General features: G+C 44.9%; 1 protein-coding gene across 9 annotated transcripts in view; it reads right to left on the bottom strand.

Moving 5' to 3' along the window:
- GRIA3 (glutamate ionotropic receptor AMPA type subunit 3) overlaps positions 1–14,385 on the bottom strand; it is a 224,019-nt gene that overhangs the window by 188,069 nt on the left and 21,565 nt on the right. For all 9 annotated transcript variants that reach the window (XR_013226333.1, XR_013226334.1, XM_077308701.1 and 6 more), the window contains exon 2: positions 13,931–14,089. Coding sequence is in view for 7 of the 9 variants with exons in the window: in XM_077308700.1 (XP_077164815.1) it covers positions 13,931–14,089 (159 nt within the window). In the remaining 2 variants the exon portion in view is untranslated. The remainder of the gene's footprint in view (positions 1–13,930; positions 14,090–14,385) is intronic.

Below are 14,385 nucleotides of genomic sequence, written 5' to 3'. Positions count from 1 at the left end.
CCTGAATCTGGGAATGCAGACTAGTGTCCTGGGGCCCTTTGATAGCCAGGATGTTCAGGCTTTGAAGATCTCTCATAATTTCTTGGGTTCTCACCGGAGGAGGTTCGAATGTGGGATTATATGATGACCCTGTATCATTTTGCTTCAGTTCTAACAAGGAATTGTTTAGGTTAATTTGCTTACTTTCAATAAACTCAATCTTTGTATATTGGGCAATCTGCAGAAACATCACAGATTGTCAGAAGACCTTATTGCTGCACTTGTGCCTCTCCTTCAACCACCATGTCATCTGACAAGAGTAACTGAGGTCCCAAAGCCATCAATGGGAATGAGATGCCAGTAGCCTCTGTGCATGGGGCCAGCAGGAACTCGGGGACCTACTATACAACCATCTACATGGTCAGGACACTGCACTGGAAACACAGGGTCAGTGGGTCTGAAGTGGGCTGCTAAGTGAACCATCATCGGACAAACAAGTCCTGAACATCCGTGATCTATAATCTAGTCAAACTATTTGACTAGATGGACCTGGTGTGATGGAACCAGCAAACCCATGATTGGGAGCATAAGACCATGGTGCACCAAGAGATCTCTGAACTGCAACTCAAATTTCTCTCCCAGATGAACAAGACGATGGGTGCCATGGCAACATTATTCTTGGATGACAAGGAGAAGGCAGAGGAATTTACCCCTTGGTTAAATGAGTGGCAGGGATGGGGCAGAGGCACCTCTGAAACAGCCAGCTCATCTCACCCAGATGGACACCCATCTGTTTTACGGGGAGTGGGTACCCACCACATGCCCCCCTTGTACTTGGACATTGGTGAACATTGGGAGGTGGCCAGCCTGTGGTGGTTCTGGGGGCTACTTTCCCATTTGTCTTTGATCTGGACTGGCTTTGGCCGCATGACCCAGATGTGTGCCAGAGAACTGGCATGATGACCTTCCAAGCTCAGGGTCACCAAGAGCCCATACATCAGGCTACCTCACCCGGATGCCTCCTGGAGCAGCAGTTGCAGAACTGCCGCACACACGCGTTTGCGCCCCCAGCAGGCGCAAACGCACATGTGCGACAGCTCTGCACATGCACGTTTGCACCCACCGGCATACCGGAGCTGCACTTCCCTCTTCCCCCCTCCCGCAGCAAGAAGCTTGCCAGGCCATGATCTAATTGGCCACTGCAGGGGGGGCGGGGAGAGGGAGGCGTGGCCCCCGTGGCCCACTTCCGAGGCAGCAGGCCAGGTTGATGACCCCCGCCCTAAAGGATTCCACGATTTTTGTTTTGTGGAGGTCTTACAGTTGAACCCAAATCTGTAAATGAGACCTGCCACATTTTCACCACGCTCTTGTCTTGACAAACTTGCCAGCCATTTAGATGTTTGAATACAAAATTGTGCATCCTAATGTATTTTTAAAGACGGTTTCTAGACTCAGTTGCTAATAGACTGGCCTAATCTTCATTCAGTGCTTCTGCTATTTATTGCAAATGTTGCTTTTCTCTCACTCTCTCAGAACCTTTCAGAAAAGCCATTTATATCAAGCTCGCTCTCATTTGCTTGCTCTCCATGAACCTCCATGCTCCTCTGGATCTGAGTTGCTATGCGTTCTATCAAATTTGTCAGAGGTCTGACTTGCTGCTACAGCTCTCTCATGTGAATATTCCCAGTGGTATCAGTCCTGCTCCTCCCAAAGTCAATGGCAAATAGAAGTCTCTTTCCTTCAGAAGCAGAAGAGAGAATTGCCTGGCATCTTATTTAAGAAAGAACTCATAGTCAAGCTCTTTCGGCTCCCAGACAGAATACTCAGAAGAGGAACCATAGTCACAAAAACATTCCCCAAGAGAAAAATGATGCAGAAGAGCACTGTCAATGTTTATTATGTAGTTTAACACACAGTTGAGAGGCACTAAGGTGACAAAGGTCAACAACAGAAGAAGAGTCTAGATTATGGGCCAAGCCCTTGGAGAATTTCTGGGACTTTGTATGAATCCAAAACATATATGGACACACTTCTCCTCACAACACCAATACTGAAGTCATTACATTTTCCTTATATGGACTGTTTGCTCAAGATAAGAAATGTGCTCAAAGTCACCAAGGGAGAGCATGAATAAACCCATTCAAAAAACCCACTGAATTAAGGTGGACCTGTCCATCTCAAGGACTGGGCAGTTATTTGTCAGCTGCGCTGAAGGGGGCACAAGAACCAGTCACTATGTATCACTTGCTACTGCTGCACCTCTAAGCTTTGGCAGGGTTTGGAAGAGGAAATATGCTGAGCCTGCTAGACAGTCACAAGACAGTCCTTTAATTGCAAGAACTGCAAGGCAGAGGAAGAAGAAAGAGGATGGTGCTGCAGCCAGAGCTGGATAATGGGAGGTATCTCACCAGTATTCTTCAGCTCCTTTCTGCACCCGAGCCTCACTCCCATATGGCCTTTGGTGGCCACAAAAAGGCATAGCTTTTTTGGTGCTTAAGAGTGGACCTTCTTCCTTCCTGCACCAACACAACAAACTGTTAAGATGCAATTCAGGACAAAGACAAAGGATGTTCCTGCTATGGTTAAGTCTTCAGCCTGATCTGAATCTTGATAAGAGGAACACAAACATTCCATATACCCCAGTTTTAAGAACAAATTCAATTTTCTGACATCTATCCTTAATAAGCTAATGTTACCATCCAAGGAGACTTTGAAGATATCTTTAAAAACTAAGCGCATATCTGTTCCACGTAATGTATTTCTGGTAAGGCCTTGGAGGAGGAGCATGTCTCATGGCTTAAATGCCATTCAGAGCTTAACACCCACTCAGGGTGGCTGTCCCGCCCCTGAGGGCCTCCTCCTCCAACCAGCTTGCCTGTCTGTCCAGCAGCCAGCCAATCGCCTTCTGTCCCCCACCCCTGACCACCCCCTCCTCCTTCCACTTTCCTCCGAGGCTCAGAGGCTGCAGATCCCTGCCATCCTCTCGGCCATCCTATAGTGTTGCATATGATGTTTTCTAGCTAAATTAATAACTTTACGTTTATCATTATTCAAATTCATTTTATTTGTTGTATTCATTTTAGCCCAGTTGTCAAGATCATCTTGTATTTTGATATGTTTGCTATCCCTCCCAGTTTAGTGTCATCTGCAAATTTGACTAGCTAAGGATGCTAGTCAAACCACAAAGCCTATTCAAATAAACAACTATAAACAGATTTCAGAAAACCAGAATAATTAGGTGATTATGTTCACCTAATATGAGCAAGAACAAAATGTCCAACAGAAATCATTAAGAGGTTTAGCTACAGATGATGGATCACTTCGATTTTGCAGTCAAAGCGTTTAGTTATTCTCTTCATCTTACGTTCATTCAGATCAGTAGATCTTTGTAAGATTCTTGTGTGTATGTGGATGCTTTAACGTATTCATATGAACCCTCCCCCTAGGAAAAATTCCAAAGCAAAAGAAAGTGACCCGAGGGTTAAATTGGCTTTCCTAAATATTCCCTGCAAATTGTGCAGTAATCCAAGAGAACACTGGTTGGCCGTAAAGGTACACAACAGATTTTTTTTTTGCAATGACACAGTGCAGAGAGAGAGAGAGAGAGAGAGAGAGAGAGAGAGAATATGCGATCTGAGTGCTAATGAGCTGACACTGCAGTGGCTAGAGCTATGTAGTGGGGAGCACTACAAGTGCAGAACAGAAGAAACACAAGTAGGGTTATTTCAAGGGATTGGAAACTACAGAACTTTCAGCAGAATGTAGATGCTAATGGTAACAGATGCCAGTAGAGGCTTTAATTCAAATCTGAATGTGAGAGGGGAGGATTATATTCAGATACGCTAGAAATGGAATTATGTATTTAAGTACTCTGTTCTGAAACATTTGGACAAAGATGTCTTGCTCTGCGTTTGTGCACATCCATAGGAAACCTGCAATGCTTCTGTTACTACCTGCTTACTTCAACATTACATACTGCTCACACTCACAAAACAAGTTACCTAATTCATTGGGTATGATTCCCCCCTCCCAGAGAATGCACACATCTGCACAATAGTCTCCAGATTAACGTTAAGTGCCAAGAAAAAATATCTCCAAGTTGTTTGAATATTTCATGTTTCCATTCAAAATATAGCTCAAACAAAAAAAGAGATCGATTGGGATTCTGAGGCATGGGTATAGGTTTATGCAGCAATTTAATAAAAAGGAGTATAATGCGCTTAAAAAAAATAAAGACAAAGGTTTTTCAGCTCTGAAGAAAATTGCAGTAACTGCCAACACAAAGTTCTCCTTTTCCTCTTTGATTTTCCATGAAGATTGTCAATATACCTGTTTATCGTTTATGGAACATACAAGATTGCAGCAAACTGAATATAGCATAACAAAGAAAAACATATGATACTCATTCTCATGATTTCCATTATGAACTCTGGGTTTCTCTAGTCTGAAATAAGATGCCACATTTTCATTCTCACTTCGCATTCATAAGCCTGGATTCAAAGTATTCAGGCTATATAATATATATTCTAAACTATAAGAAAAATACCAATTGTCCAGCCCTTAAGCAATATTATATTGCATCAAAACACCATCAGGGTGGACAGTATTTGTTTGAAAGGGAGGCCTTTCCTTTCTTCTCAACTTCTTTTCATTTGATGTTACAGTAGGGATGCCAGCCTCCAGTTGGAACTTGAGGTTCCCCAAGTTTTATAACTCATTACCAGAGCTAGGGATGGGCACAAATCAGCTCATGAACTAAAGTTTGACATGAATTTTGGGCAGGTCATGGTTAATGACGCAATGTTTGCAAACTGAAGAGCCACAATGAATTTTCACAAATTTTGATGCATTTTGTGGCAGTTCACGATGAACAAAAAGGAGGGGGCTAAATAGCTCTGAACCATTTTACCTCCTGCTTCAAGCACCATATTGAAAGAAACAGGGTGCATAAAATAGGGGTTTAAACCCCTGCTTTCTGCTCCATACTGCTTTTCATAGGGAGCAGAAAGCAGGTGTTCAAATGGCTCACAAACCATTATGAACTGGTTTGCTTTGCGAATTGACTACAGATGATGCTCAAACTGGTTCAAACTACAGAGATCAGTTTCCTTGGAGAAAATGGATGCCTTTGAGGGTGAACTGTATGGCATTGTACACCACTGAGTTCTATGTCCTCCCAAGCTCAATTCCTAAATCTTCAGGAGTTTCCCAAACTGGACCTGGCAACTCTGCCCCCCCCTGCCCCCATTACCTGACAATGATGGTGGGGATCTGGAACCATATGTAAGAATCACAGAGCTCAATATCCTTAAAGAGATTCTAGAAGTAGCTCAGAATTCCAGCAAATTACAAGCAGATTCATATCACCCAAATCTCCCACTTCATTCTTTTCAGCATCTGTCAAAGTAAGGTTTCATTGGCTGTGTAATGGCTTTAACTGTCATGGTTCCCCTCTGAAGCCACAAGAAAGAATCATGAGAATCTAGGATTCTCTGGGACAACAATTTTAAACCAGGCTAAGGCTACCAGGCCAGAATCTCCATACTTTTCTCTTTCCTGAGTACCTGTCAATTGCAAATATAAAAGAAGTCAAATATGGCCATAATAGGGTATTTTGGATAGAGTCACATTACTAATGCAGCTAGCCGTATATTGCTTATGCAACCCATTAAATGGAGATGCCAAGGACTGGGCTGGGATCTTCTAGATGTAGATAATGAGGGCCATTCCGCACAGCTGGTAGAAATCCATAATCAACACTGAATATTCCATTGCTGTGTATTGTAGCATTCCAATGTCATTTCACACCTGGCCAAAACCTCTGTTTTCCTAGCGGGACTGTTTCTCCTCTAGCAATCCTCACCTACTTCCAGTTCTTGCTGAGAAGCAATGAAAATGCCACAAACTTCCCTCGCCCCCTCCCACTTCAAGCCTGCCAATCAACCGGACAACCAATCAGCCTCGGCTAGCCACGCAAAGCCCACCTCCCCCCTCCTTTAAAAAACAACAACACCAAAGTAATCATTGCAACGCAATTTCATTTGTTCACAGAGGCATTGGCTATCTGTCACAGCTCCGTCTTCAAGTTTTGATAGTTTCATAGGGCAAACGTTTATTTAGAGACTGCTGAGCAATTCTTCCCAAATGGCAGCCCCTTCTCAGAAGCAAAGAGGTGATGCTTTGGGGACAAAAGATTTGTCAGTGATAGGGATAATTTATGCCTTGGAGAGTTGATTCCAACTGTGGTCTCTACCCTTCCATGGCAGTTAACTTGTGGCAACCTAACCCCCCCTCATCCCCTTCCAGCAGCCAGAGAGGACCTGTCAACCCTGGGAGGGGGGGATAACCTGTAGTTTCCAGCCAAAAACAAGGGGGGGGGGAGATAACCTGGACTTTCCAGTCATTCATCTCCAGACTAGAGGGATCATTTATCCTAGAGAAAATGAATGCCTTGGAGAGTTGATTCCAACTGTGGTCTCTACCTTTCCCTGACAGTTAATTTGTCTGGATGTAGCAATATAACAGCCCATCCCCTTCCAGCAGGGGGAGGGGGTGTTACCTGTAGTTTCCAGCCATTCACAAACAAAAAACAGAGGGGGGTATTTTAGTGGAGTTCTACATGCGCCCCCCCCAGTGAAAAAGAACAAAAAATACAATGTGACACACACACTCACGTATAGAGCAAGGGGGCAGCCAGATAATTGAAAGGGTTCTGAAGAGACTTGCGATTATGCATTGCTACTCAACATTCTCCATTTTTTAAAAAAACACCCACCTCCCGTCCCCCGGAAGCCATGGAGGCGGGACCAGGGAAGGGACATCTCCATGGTGAAATGAGTACTGATGACACCTCCTCACTGAAATCTAATGGGTGATTGCGCCATCTGTTGGATTTTGACCAGGGGAATGCAGTTTAAGAAGAAGAAGAGTTGGTTCTTATATGCCACTTTTCCCTACCCGGAGGCTCAAAGCGGCTTATAGTCACCTTCCCATTCCTTCTCTCCCCACAACAGACAGCCTGTGGGGTGGGTGAGGCTGAGGTCAGAACAGTTTTATCAGTGCCGTGGCGAGCCCAAGGTCACCCAGCAGGCTGCATGTGGGGGAACGCAGAATTGAACCCGGCATGCCAGATTAGAAGTCCGCACTCCTAACCACTACAGCAAAATGGCTCCCTGATTCCGCTACAAATAGGCAGATGGAGTGAAACTGGGACAGGAGGCTGACGGCGTCATCTGAAACCATGATTTTAAAGCGACAGCATCTGGTAATGATTTCACTGAAATTCCCTTGTGTGAAATGGCCCTGAGTGCCGGATCTTCTAAACGCAGATAATGAGCTAGCGGCCCTTCCCAGAGTTGAGAGGCAATACAGTTTTTAAAGGAAAGCCAAACACTAATAAGACAAAAATACATTCACTGATTACACCAGAAACATAAATGAACCACTAGTTCATTGGCAAAGGGATCTGTAATAGCCAGCGATGAGACAGGAACACTTCTATACTCTGTAGCAACCCAGGTGAGCAGTCTCACCAATTGGTATGTATGAGTGTCCTGGCTTTTTAATTCAATTACTTTCCAATATGAGGAAGCATGGCAGCTTTCTTGTTTATTTTTGTTTATTTTTTTGTAGCTGCAAAGACATACATGTTCAGGGGACAAGACTGCAAATAATATTCCCCATGCACACACCACTACAATACATCGCCAGGAGATCATTTCTTTCTAGACAAGGTCACTTTTCCCCACCCTTTTTCCTGTTTATTTAGCCACAGTTGGCCCTGATCTATACACTGGGGGACAAGGAATGTGAATAGAGATCATTTTTCTTTCCTTTCTCAACTCATTCCACGACACAGGGCTATTCACTTTAGTTGAGTCCAAAGGAAGCACTTTTGACAGGTGGCGGGCATATTACTGCCCGCCCGCAGAGGCTTATGGATCCTATTGGTTTCCAGAATGCTCTGTGGGACCTGATGCCTCCTGGCGTCTCAGTGGCGGCCATGGTGGAGGACTGGCAGTCCTGACTGGGGGCTGCTATAGATGAGATTGCCCCTAGATGTCCTCTCCACCCTCGATTCAAACAGACACCCTGGTATACCGGCGTGCTTCAGGAGAAGAAGAGGGAAGTGAGACGACTTGAACGTGTGGTGGAAGACTCATGACGAGGCTACAAGAACATTATCACACACTTGTGAGGGCATATGAGATAGCAGTGAAAGTGGCAAAAAGGGTTTTCTTTGCTACAGAAATTGTATCTGCAAGCTCTCGCCCAGCACAATTGTTTACGGTAGCTCGGTCCCTTACCGCCCTCGAGGAAGGATGCCAAAATATTAGACAATTGGAACTTGGCAGCGAGGCATTTGCGAGCTATTTTGTGGATAAAGTCTTGTTGCTCCGCTGCAATCTTCCTGCTACAGTTGGTACAGTAAATGAACTGGAGGCCTGCTGGTGACGTTTGATAGTTTCAGATGGATCTCTTTACCCGAAGTGGACAGATTACTAGGGAACATCAGGGCTACCACTTGGCCTCTTGATCCCTGTCCATCTTGGCTCCTCAAGGGAGGTGGCCAACAGATAGGAGATCAGTGCAGGGATATTATCAACTGCTCCCTGTTGACTGGGGAGTACCCTGAGCTGCTCAAGGAGATGGTAGCTTGCCCTCTCCTTAAGAAACTATCACTGGATCCATGGGACCTAGCCAACTACTGACCAGTTGTTCATTTAGCGTGGTTGAAAGGGCCACAGCGGACCATCTCCTGGTGTTCCTGGAAGAAACTTCGGCCCTCGACCCATATCAATATTGCTTTTTTTCTGGCCACGAGGCGGAGACAGTGTTGGTCACCCTGATGGATGACCTCCATCACCAGTTGGATCATGGGTTCTGTTAGACCTGTCAGCCATGTTTGACATGGTTGACCATGAACTGCTGGCACACTGCCTCACTGGGGCGGGGATACAGGGCACAGCTCTCAGCTGGATATGCTTCTTTCTCCATATCTGGATCCAGAGGGTGGCTGTGTGGGATGAGTTCTCACGCTCCTACAAAATCTCTCGCAGAGTCTCTCAGGGCTCGTTTTTCTCCCCCACACTGTTTAACATCTTTATGCGCCCTCTGGTCCAACTGGTGTGGAGTTTTGGGCTGGGCTGTCATCAGTATGTTGATGGCACTCAGCTCTATCTTCTCATGGACAGCCACCCAGACTCTTCCCCAGGACCATTTGTCAGATGTTTGGAAGCTGTGGCTGAATGGCTTGAGCAGAGTCACCTGAAACTCAACTCCTCCATGATGGAGTTCCTGTGGCTGGAGGGTAGGGGGCAGATCAGGAAGCATGCTTACCCACCCTGGCAGGGGCACAACTTACCATCAAATCCCAGGCTAGGAATCTGGGGGTGATCAGAAGAGGGAAGAGGAAAGAGGGAGAGGAAGAGGGAGAGGAAGAGTTGGTTCTTATTTGCCACTTTTCTCTACCCGATGGAGAGTGGCTTACTGTGGCCTTCCCTTTCTTCTCCTCAGAACAGACACCCTGTGAGGTGGGTGAGACTGAGAGAGCCCTGATATTACTGCTCCGTCAGAACAGTTTTATCAGTGCCATGATGAGCCCAAGGTCACCCAGCTGGCTGCATGTGGGGGAGTGCAGAATCGAACCCGGCTCGCCAGATTAGAAGTCCGCACTCCTAACCACTACACCGAACTGTGGGTGGCAACCTCTTCAGAAGAGGCACCTCACTTATGAAATTCCTTTCCTTGAGGCCTGCCTTGAGTCTATGTGACCCTATTCTTGGTGCCAGGACAAAACCTTTCTGTTAATGCAGCCAGTTAAGAAAGGAGTTGATTTTTTTTAAAACACCACTTTACTGATGTTGGAAAACTGTTAAATTCCTTTCTATCAATGGCTTGTGTTAATGTCCTATCTGGGTTTTTAATGCTGTCATTTAATTAACAACTTTTAAATGTTTTATGTTTATATTATATTTCCTTTTATAAGCTTCACTTCATGCAAAATCTGCTCACCCCTGAGCCACAGCTAGGACTACTTGCTCTGAACTGGGAAATACCTGGAGATTTTGGGGGTGGGGACGGGAGAGGGACATCAGAGGGGTACAATGCCATAGACTTCACACTCGAAAGCAGACATTTTTCCCAGCAGAATTTATCTGCATTGCCTGGAGATCACTTGTAATTCCGAGAGACCTTCGGGCACCACCTGGAGGTTGGCAATTTTAGCCACAGCATTACCTTGATAATGCAAGTCCAACCTCCTGAGCCTCAGTATGTTCATCATACTCTTGTTTTAGTTTTACTCTTTGAACACTAGATGTGATCGCTGTACAGCAACGGAAAGGTATTCTACAGAAGCTCAGAAGTATTGTTATGACTGTGTGTTGGTTCTGGGTTTAGCTTTGGTACACAAAGGAGATCCCTGGGGAGGGGTTTCTCAGCCCACAGTCTTAACAAAACTCACAGTTCCCTCAAGATCCCACATGCACCCTCAGTGAGGCTCAAGATTCTGTTAGAAGATGAAACCCTGAAATTTGCTTTAAATTTTACTTTAGGAACAATTGGCCAGGGTCCCTTCAGGCAAGAATTAAAGTCAGTTTGGCTTCTCAGAACATTCGTTTCTCATTAGTTTGCCAAGTGGCAAACAACTTATGGTGATCCCATCCAGGAGCTTTCAAGGCAAGTGACAAGCTGAGGAGATTTGCCATTGCCTTCCTGTGCAGAATCCTTCCTGGTAGTCTCCCATCCACGTACTGACCCTGCTTAACTTCCTTGAGATGGGGCTACATCATGCTGCCTTCCCTCCCCTCATTGGTAATACATGTCATAAATCTATTTTACATAAAATACCTGATGCAGCTTGATAGAAAGTGAGTACTATTTGGCTACCAGGTATGCAACTGGTAAAGTAAGAGAGACTCCCTAAGCAATAAAGATGCTGAAAGAATTCACTTTTAACCATCCAGCCATTCATGTGGTGGGTGGATTATAGAACAGCTAAGAGGGTGTTTATGTTAGTCTGATGCAGTAGCAACATATAGGAGTGACTTCTGGGAGACTGACAACTTCTAGTGACCCAAGGTTTCATGGACTAGAGCAAGGGTAGTCAACCTGTGGTCTTCCAGATGTTCATGGACTACAATTCCCATGAGCCCCTGCCAGCATTTGCCAGCGGCTCATGGGAATTGTAGTTCATGGACATCTGGAGGACCACAGGTTGACTACCCCTGGACTAGAGTTCATACCATCAGATGGATCCTTTGATAGCAGACACATATGCATGCTATACTTGAACTCAAGGTCACTTAAGAGGTAGAATCCAGATAAAGTACTTCCTTGTACAATCCGTAATTAACATGGAATTAATTACCTAAATGTTGCCATACCTTGTTCTTCCTTTTCTGGCCTTTGGAAGTTGCTGTTTCCCTGCATTTTTCTCCATACACAGGAATCTGTGTATACCCATCTATGGGTATACATATGCACATAACACCTGCCAACTAGAATCTGTCTCATGCTCTGATGAACAGGGCTTTAGTCCATGAGTGTTTCAGCCACATTAAAAGGCCCACGAGATTCCTGTTTGCTTTAAATCACATCAGATTAAGTTGAAAATGCACTTGTGGTGGGAAAATAATATACACTTGACCTTTCCTATGTCACTGCAGGTGAGATCAGAGGCAATAAAATGACAAACACAGGAGAACCAAGGACTCTTGTAACACAGTGCAACATGAGACAGGCTTCTGCGGATATGAATTGAATATATATTAAATTCCATAGATGATGGGGCCAACAATCAGAGAAGGCTCTACCATAAAGCAGGAAGGAGCTGGTCAGTCCAGACATTTATTTTTGGACCCTACAAAGGACTAGTAAGATACATTTTTGAACAACACAAACATGAACTACAGGAAGTTTCCTTATCAGATGCCAGAACTCACCATCCATCTCAGTGGAATCTAAGAAGGGGAGGGGGCATCCTAAAAAAAAGTTTCAAGCTGTGTCAATGACACAGAAGGAAGCTCTGTTTGAGATAGATCCCCCTGCAAGGATTACTGTCATGGAAGATTCTGTTCAAACAGCTGTTTATGCAGGGCAGGATTTTGTGGGGGGGGAAATCCAAAATACAGATGGACTGAGGTGCATCCTTTAAAAAATGGATTGTCAACATACCAGAGAAAAACATCCTGACCTGCCCTCCTGCCTTGCACAGCAATATGCAAAAATCAGCTGATGATGCTTTTCTGAACATGGAGCTGGGAGCATCACTCCCCTTGACCAAGCAGCTGTTAAAAGCATAGTTCATAACTGCACTTGGATCCTTGACATTTCATTCCACTTGGCAAAAGTCTGAATTCCAAAGCATATACACAGCAAACTTGAAACTCGCAGGAAGCAGTTGCAGTGCTAGATATCCTCCTACTCCCCCAGGATATTGCCTTCTAAATCAGCAGATTTGTTTATAGGTAGACCAGCCCTTTGCATTCCTTCCCTTCTCCACATCCTTTATTGGAATGTCATCACAAAAAGCGAGCTAAGCATCACACACAAACCACTACAACATTAACTTGCAGCCAAGAGGTACAATCTGCCATACTCAAGAGAAAGAAAGATTCTGGTATAAGGTATGGAGGCCTCTGGGCCAAATCTACCTGCCCCTCCAAATGTTGGCTCCCCTGCTGTCCATCAGTAAAGCAATTCTGGGGAAGGAACAGCCACGTCAACAACAGCAATCGCCAGAGCCTTTTCAGGAATGTAAACCTCAGATCCTTGACTGAACCAGTTGCTGACCAAGGTCCTGAAGGTTCAAACACCATCCTGGTAACTTCAGGTCTGCTACCTTCCAGTCAAGCAACAATCCTTGGGCAGGATCTCCAAGGGATTAAACAGGGCTCCAGTTCTCTGCTTACTCAAACATTTGCCTTAGATTTTCAATCATGCCTGGCACACAGGAAGACTGTGTGCCAGTGCTGTTGTGTTCTCAACTCCTTCTACATAATAAAATAAAAATTCCAATGCAAGCAGGGCCCTTTAAGCAGATCTGGCTGCCACACGGATTAGGTTCTCTCCCTTTCCAAGTGTCTCTTCCTTTTCTGTTTGGCTCGCATCTCTCTCTAGTGAAGCATCTGTAGGTATGAAAACACACATGCACTTGCAGTGCTAAGTCCCCATGCCCACCCCAGACTGCCAGGCTTTCTACACCATTTCCCTTCTCTATCCTCCCTGACAGCATTCATCAGTTTATACGGTTTCACTGGTTCAGAGCAAGACATTCTCTGCAAGAAGAAAGGCTATTTTAAGGTAAAGAAGGAGGCTGGTAAGCCCATCCTGCTCCGTCACCCTCAAGGTCACTTTAAACAGCATTTGCCAATGCTTTATTCTGGTGCAATGTTATTTGTGGAAATAATGTTCTGTGCCCCCCCCCAGCCAAGCTGTTGCTAAATGCCTACTATCGTCAGCAGTAAAGGAATAGAGAGACACTAAAACTGGCACTGTAGAACCTATTCTGAATCATTCCATTAGCTTTGAACAGGAACCACTTTTAGGTAATAAGAATCAAACCTTCATTACACATCATTGGCATGCATGCAAGACTGGAAGAGGAAGGAGAACCTCTTGGTAGCTCGGGCTTTCATTCCAATGGAGCTGACCAAACATGAGCTGCATAGAATCATAGAATGATAGAATAATAGAGTTGGAAGGGACTTCATGGGTCATCTAGTCCAACCCCCTGCACTATGCAGGACACTCACATCCCTATCGCTCATCTACTGTAACCTGCCACCCTTTTGCCTTCACAGAATCAGCCTCTCCATCACAGAATCAGCTGCAATTCTGAATGGCAAATTGGGAGGCTAAAGTGGGTTTGTGGATGGGGTGGGGGGAAAAGAGAGGTTTACCAACAGGCACCAGTATCTAAGATTGAGAAAACCAGTCAGCTACTTACATGCGTTGGTGACTGAAAAGCTGTTGGAGGAATCCAGGTGGTCAACATGATAGTTCAAATGGAAAGGTTTCTCTGTGAAATTTTGGTTTGTGTTGTATAACTGTACAGCAAATCGGAACGCACTGTGCTCCTGGACTGTGTTTCGCATGAACAGCCCTCCTGCAAGGAAGAACAAGGGCTTTTTGTAAAAATAGGACTGCAGGGATATATAATCAAATCTGTAGGTATAATAAAAACATTCTGTTTCAAAGCAATGAATTCCCATACAGAATATATTTGTGTCATCTTAACATTAGGCACCAGTCTTCACATACATGGACTGGAATATTTACAACGAACTCATGAGGTTGGCTAGGGGAGAGGGGCCAAGACACAGTGGCTTGTGTAAGGCCAGCTAGTGAGGTCATGGCAGAGAGGAAATTTGAGCCAGGTTCACAGGCTGTTCTTTGTGCCAC

Source organism: Paroedura picta, chromosome 13 (genome assembly GCF_049243985.1).
Source record: "Paroedura picta isolate Pp20150507F chromosome 13, Ppicta_v3.0, whole genome shotgun sequence".
In the NCBI taxonomy this organism is placed as follows: Eukaryota; Metazoa; Chordata; class Lepidosauria; order Squamata; family Gekkonidae; genus Paroedura; species Paroedura picta.
Note: the sequence above shows the minus strand (reverse complement) of the source record. Positions and strands in the feature narration are given on the sequence as shown.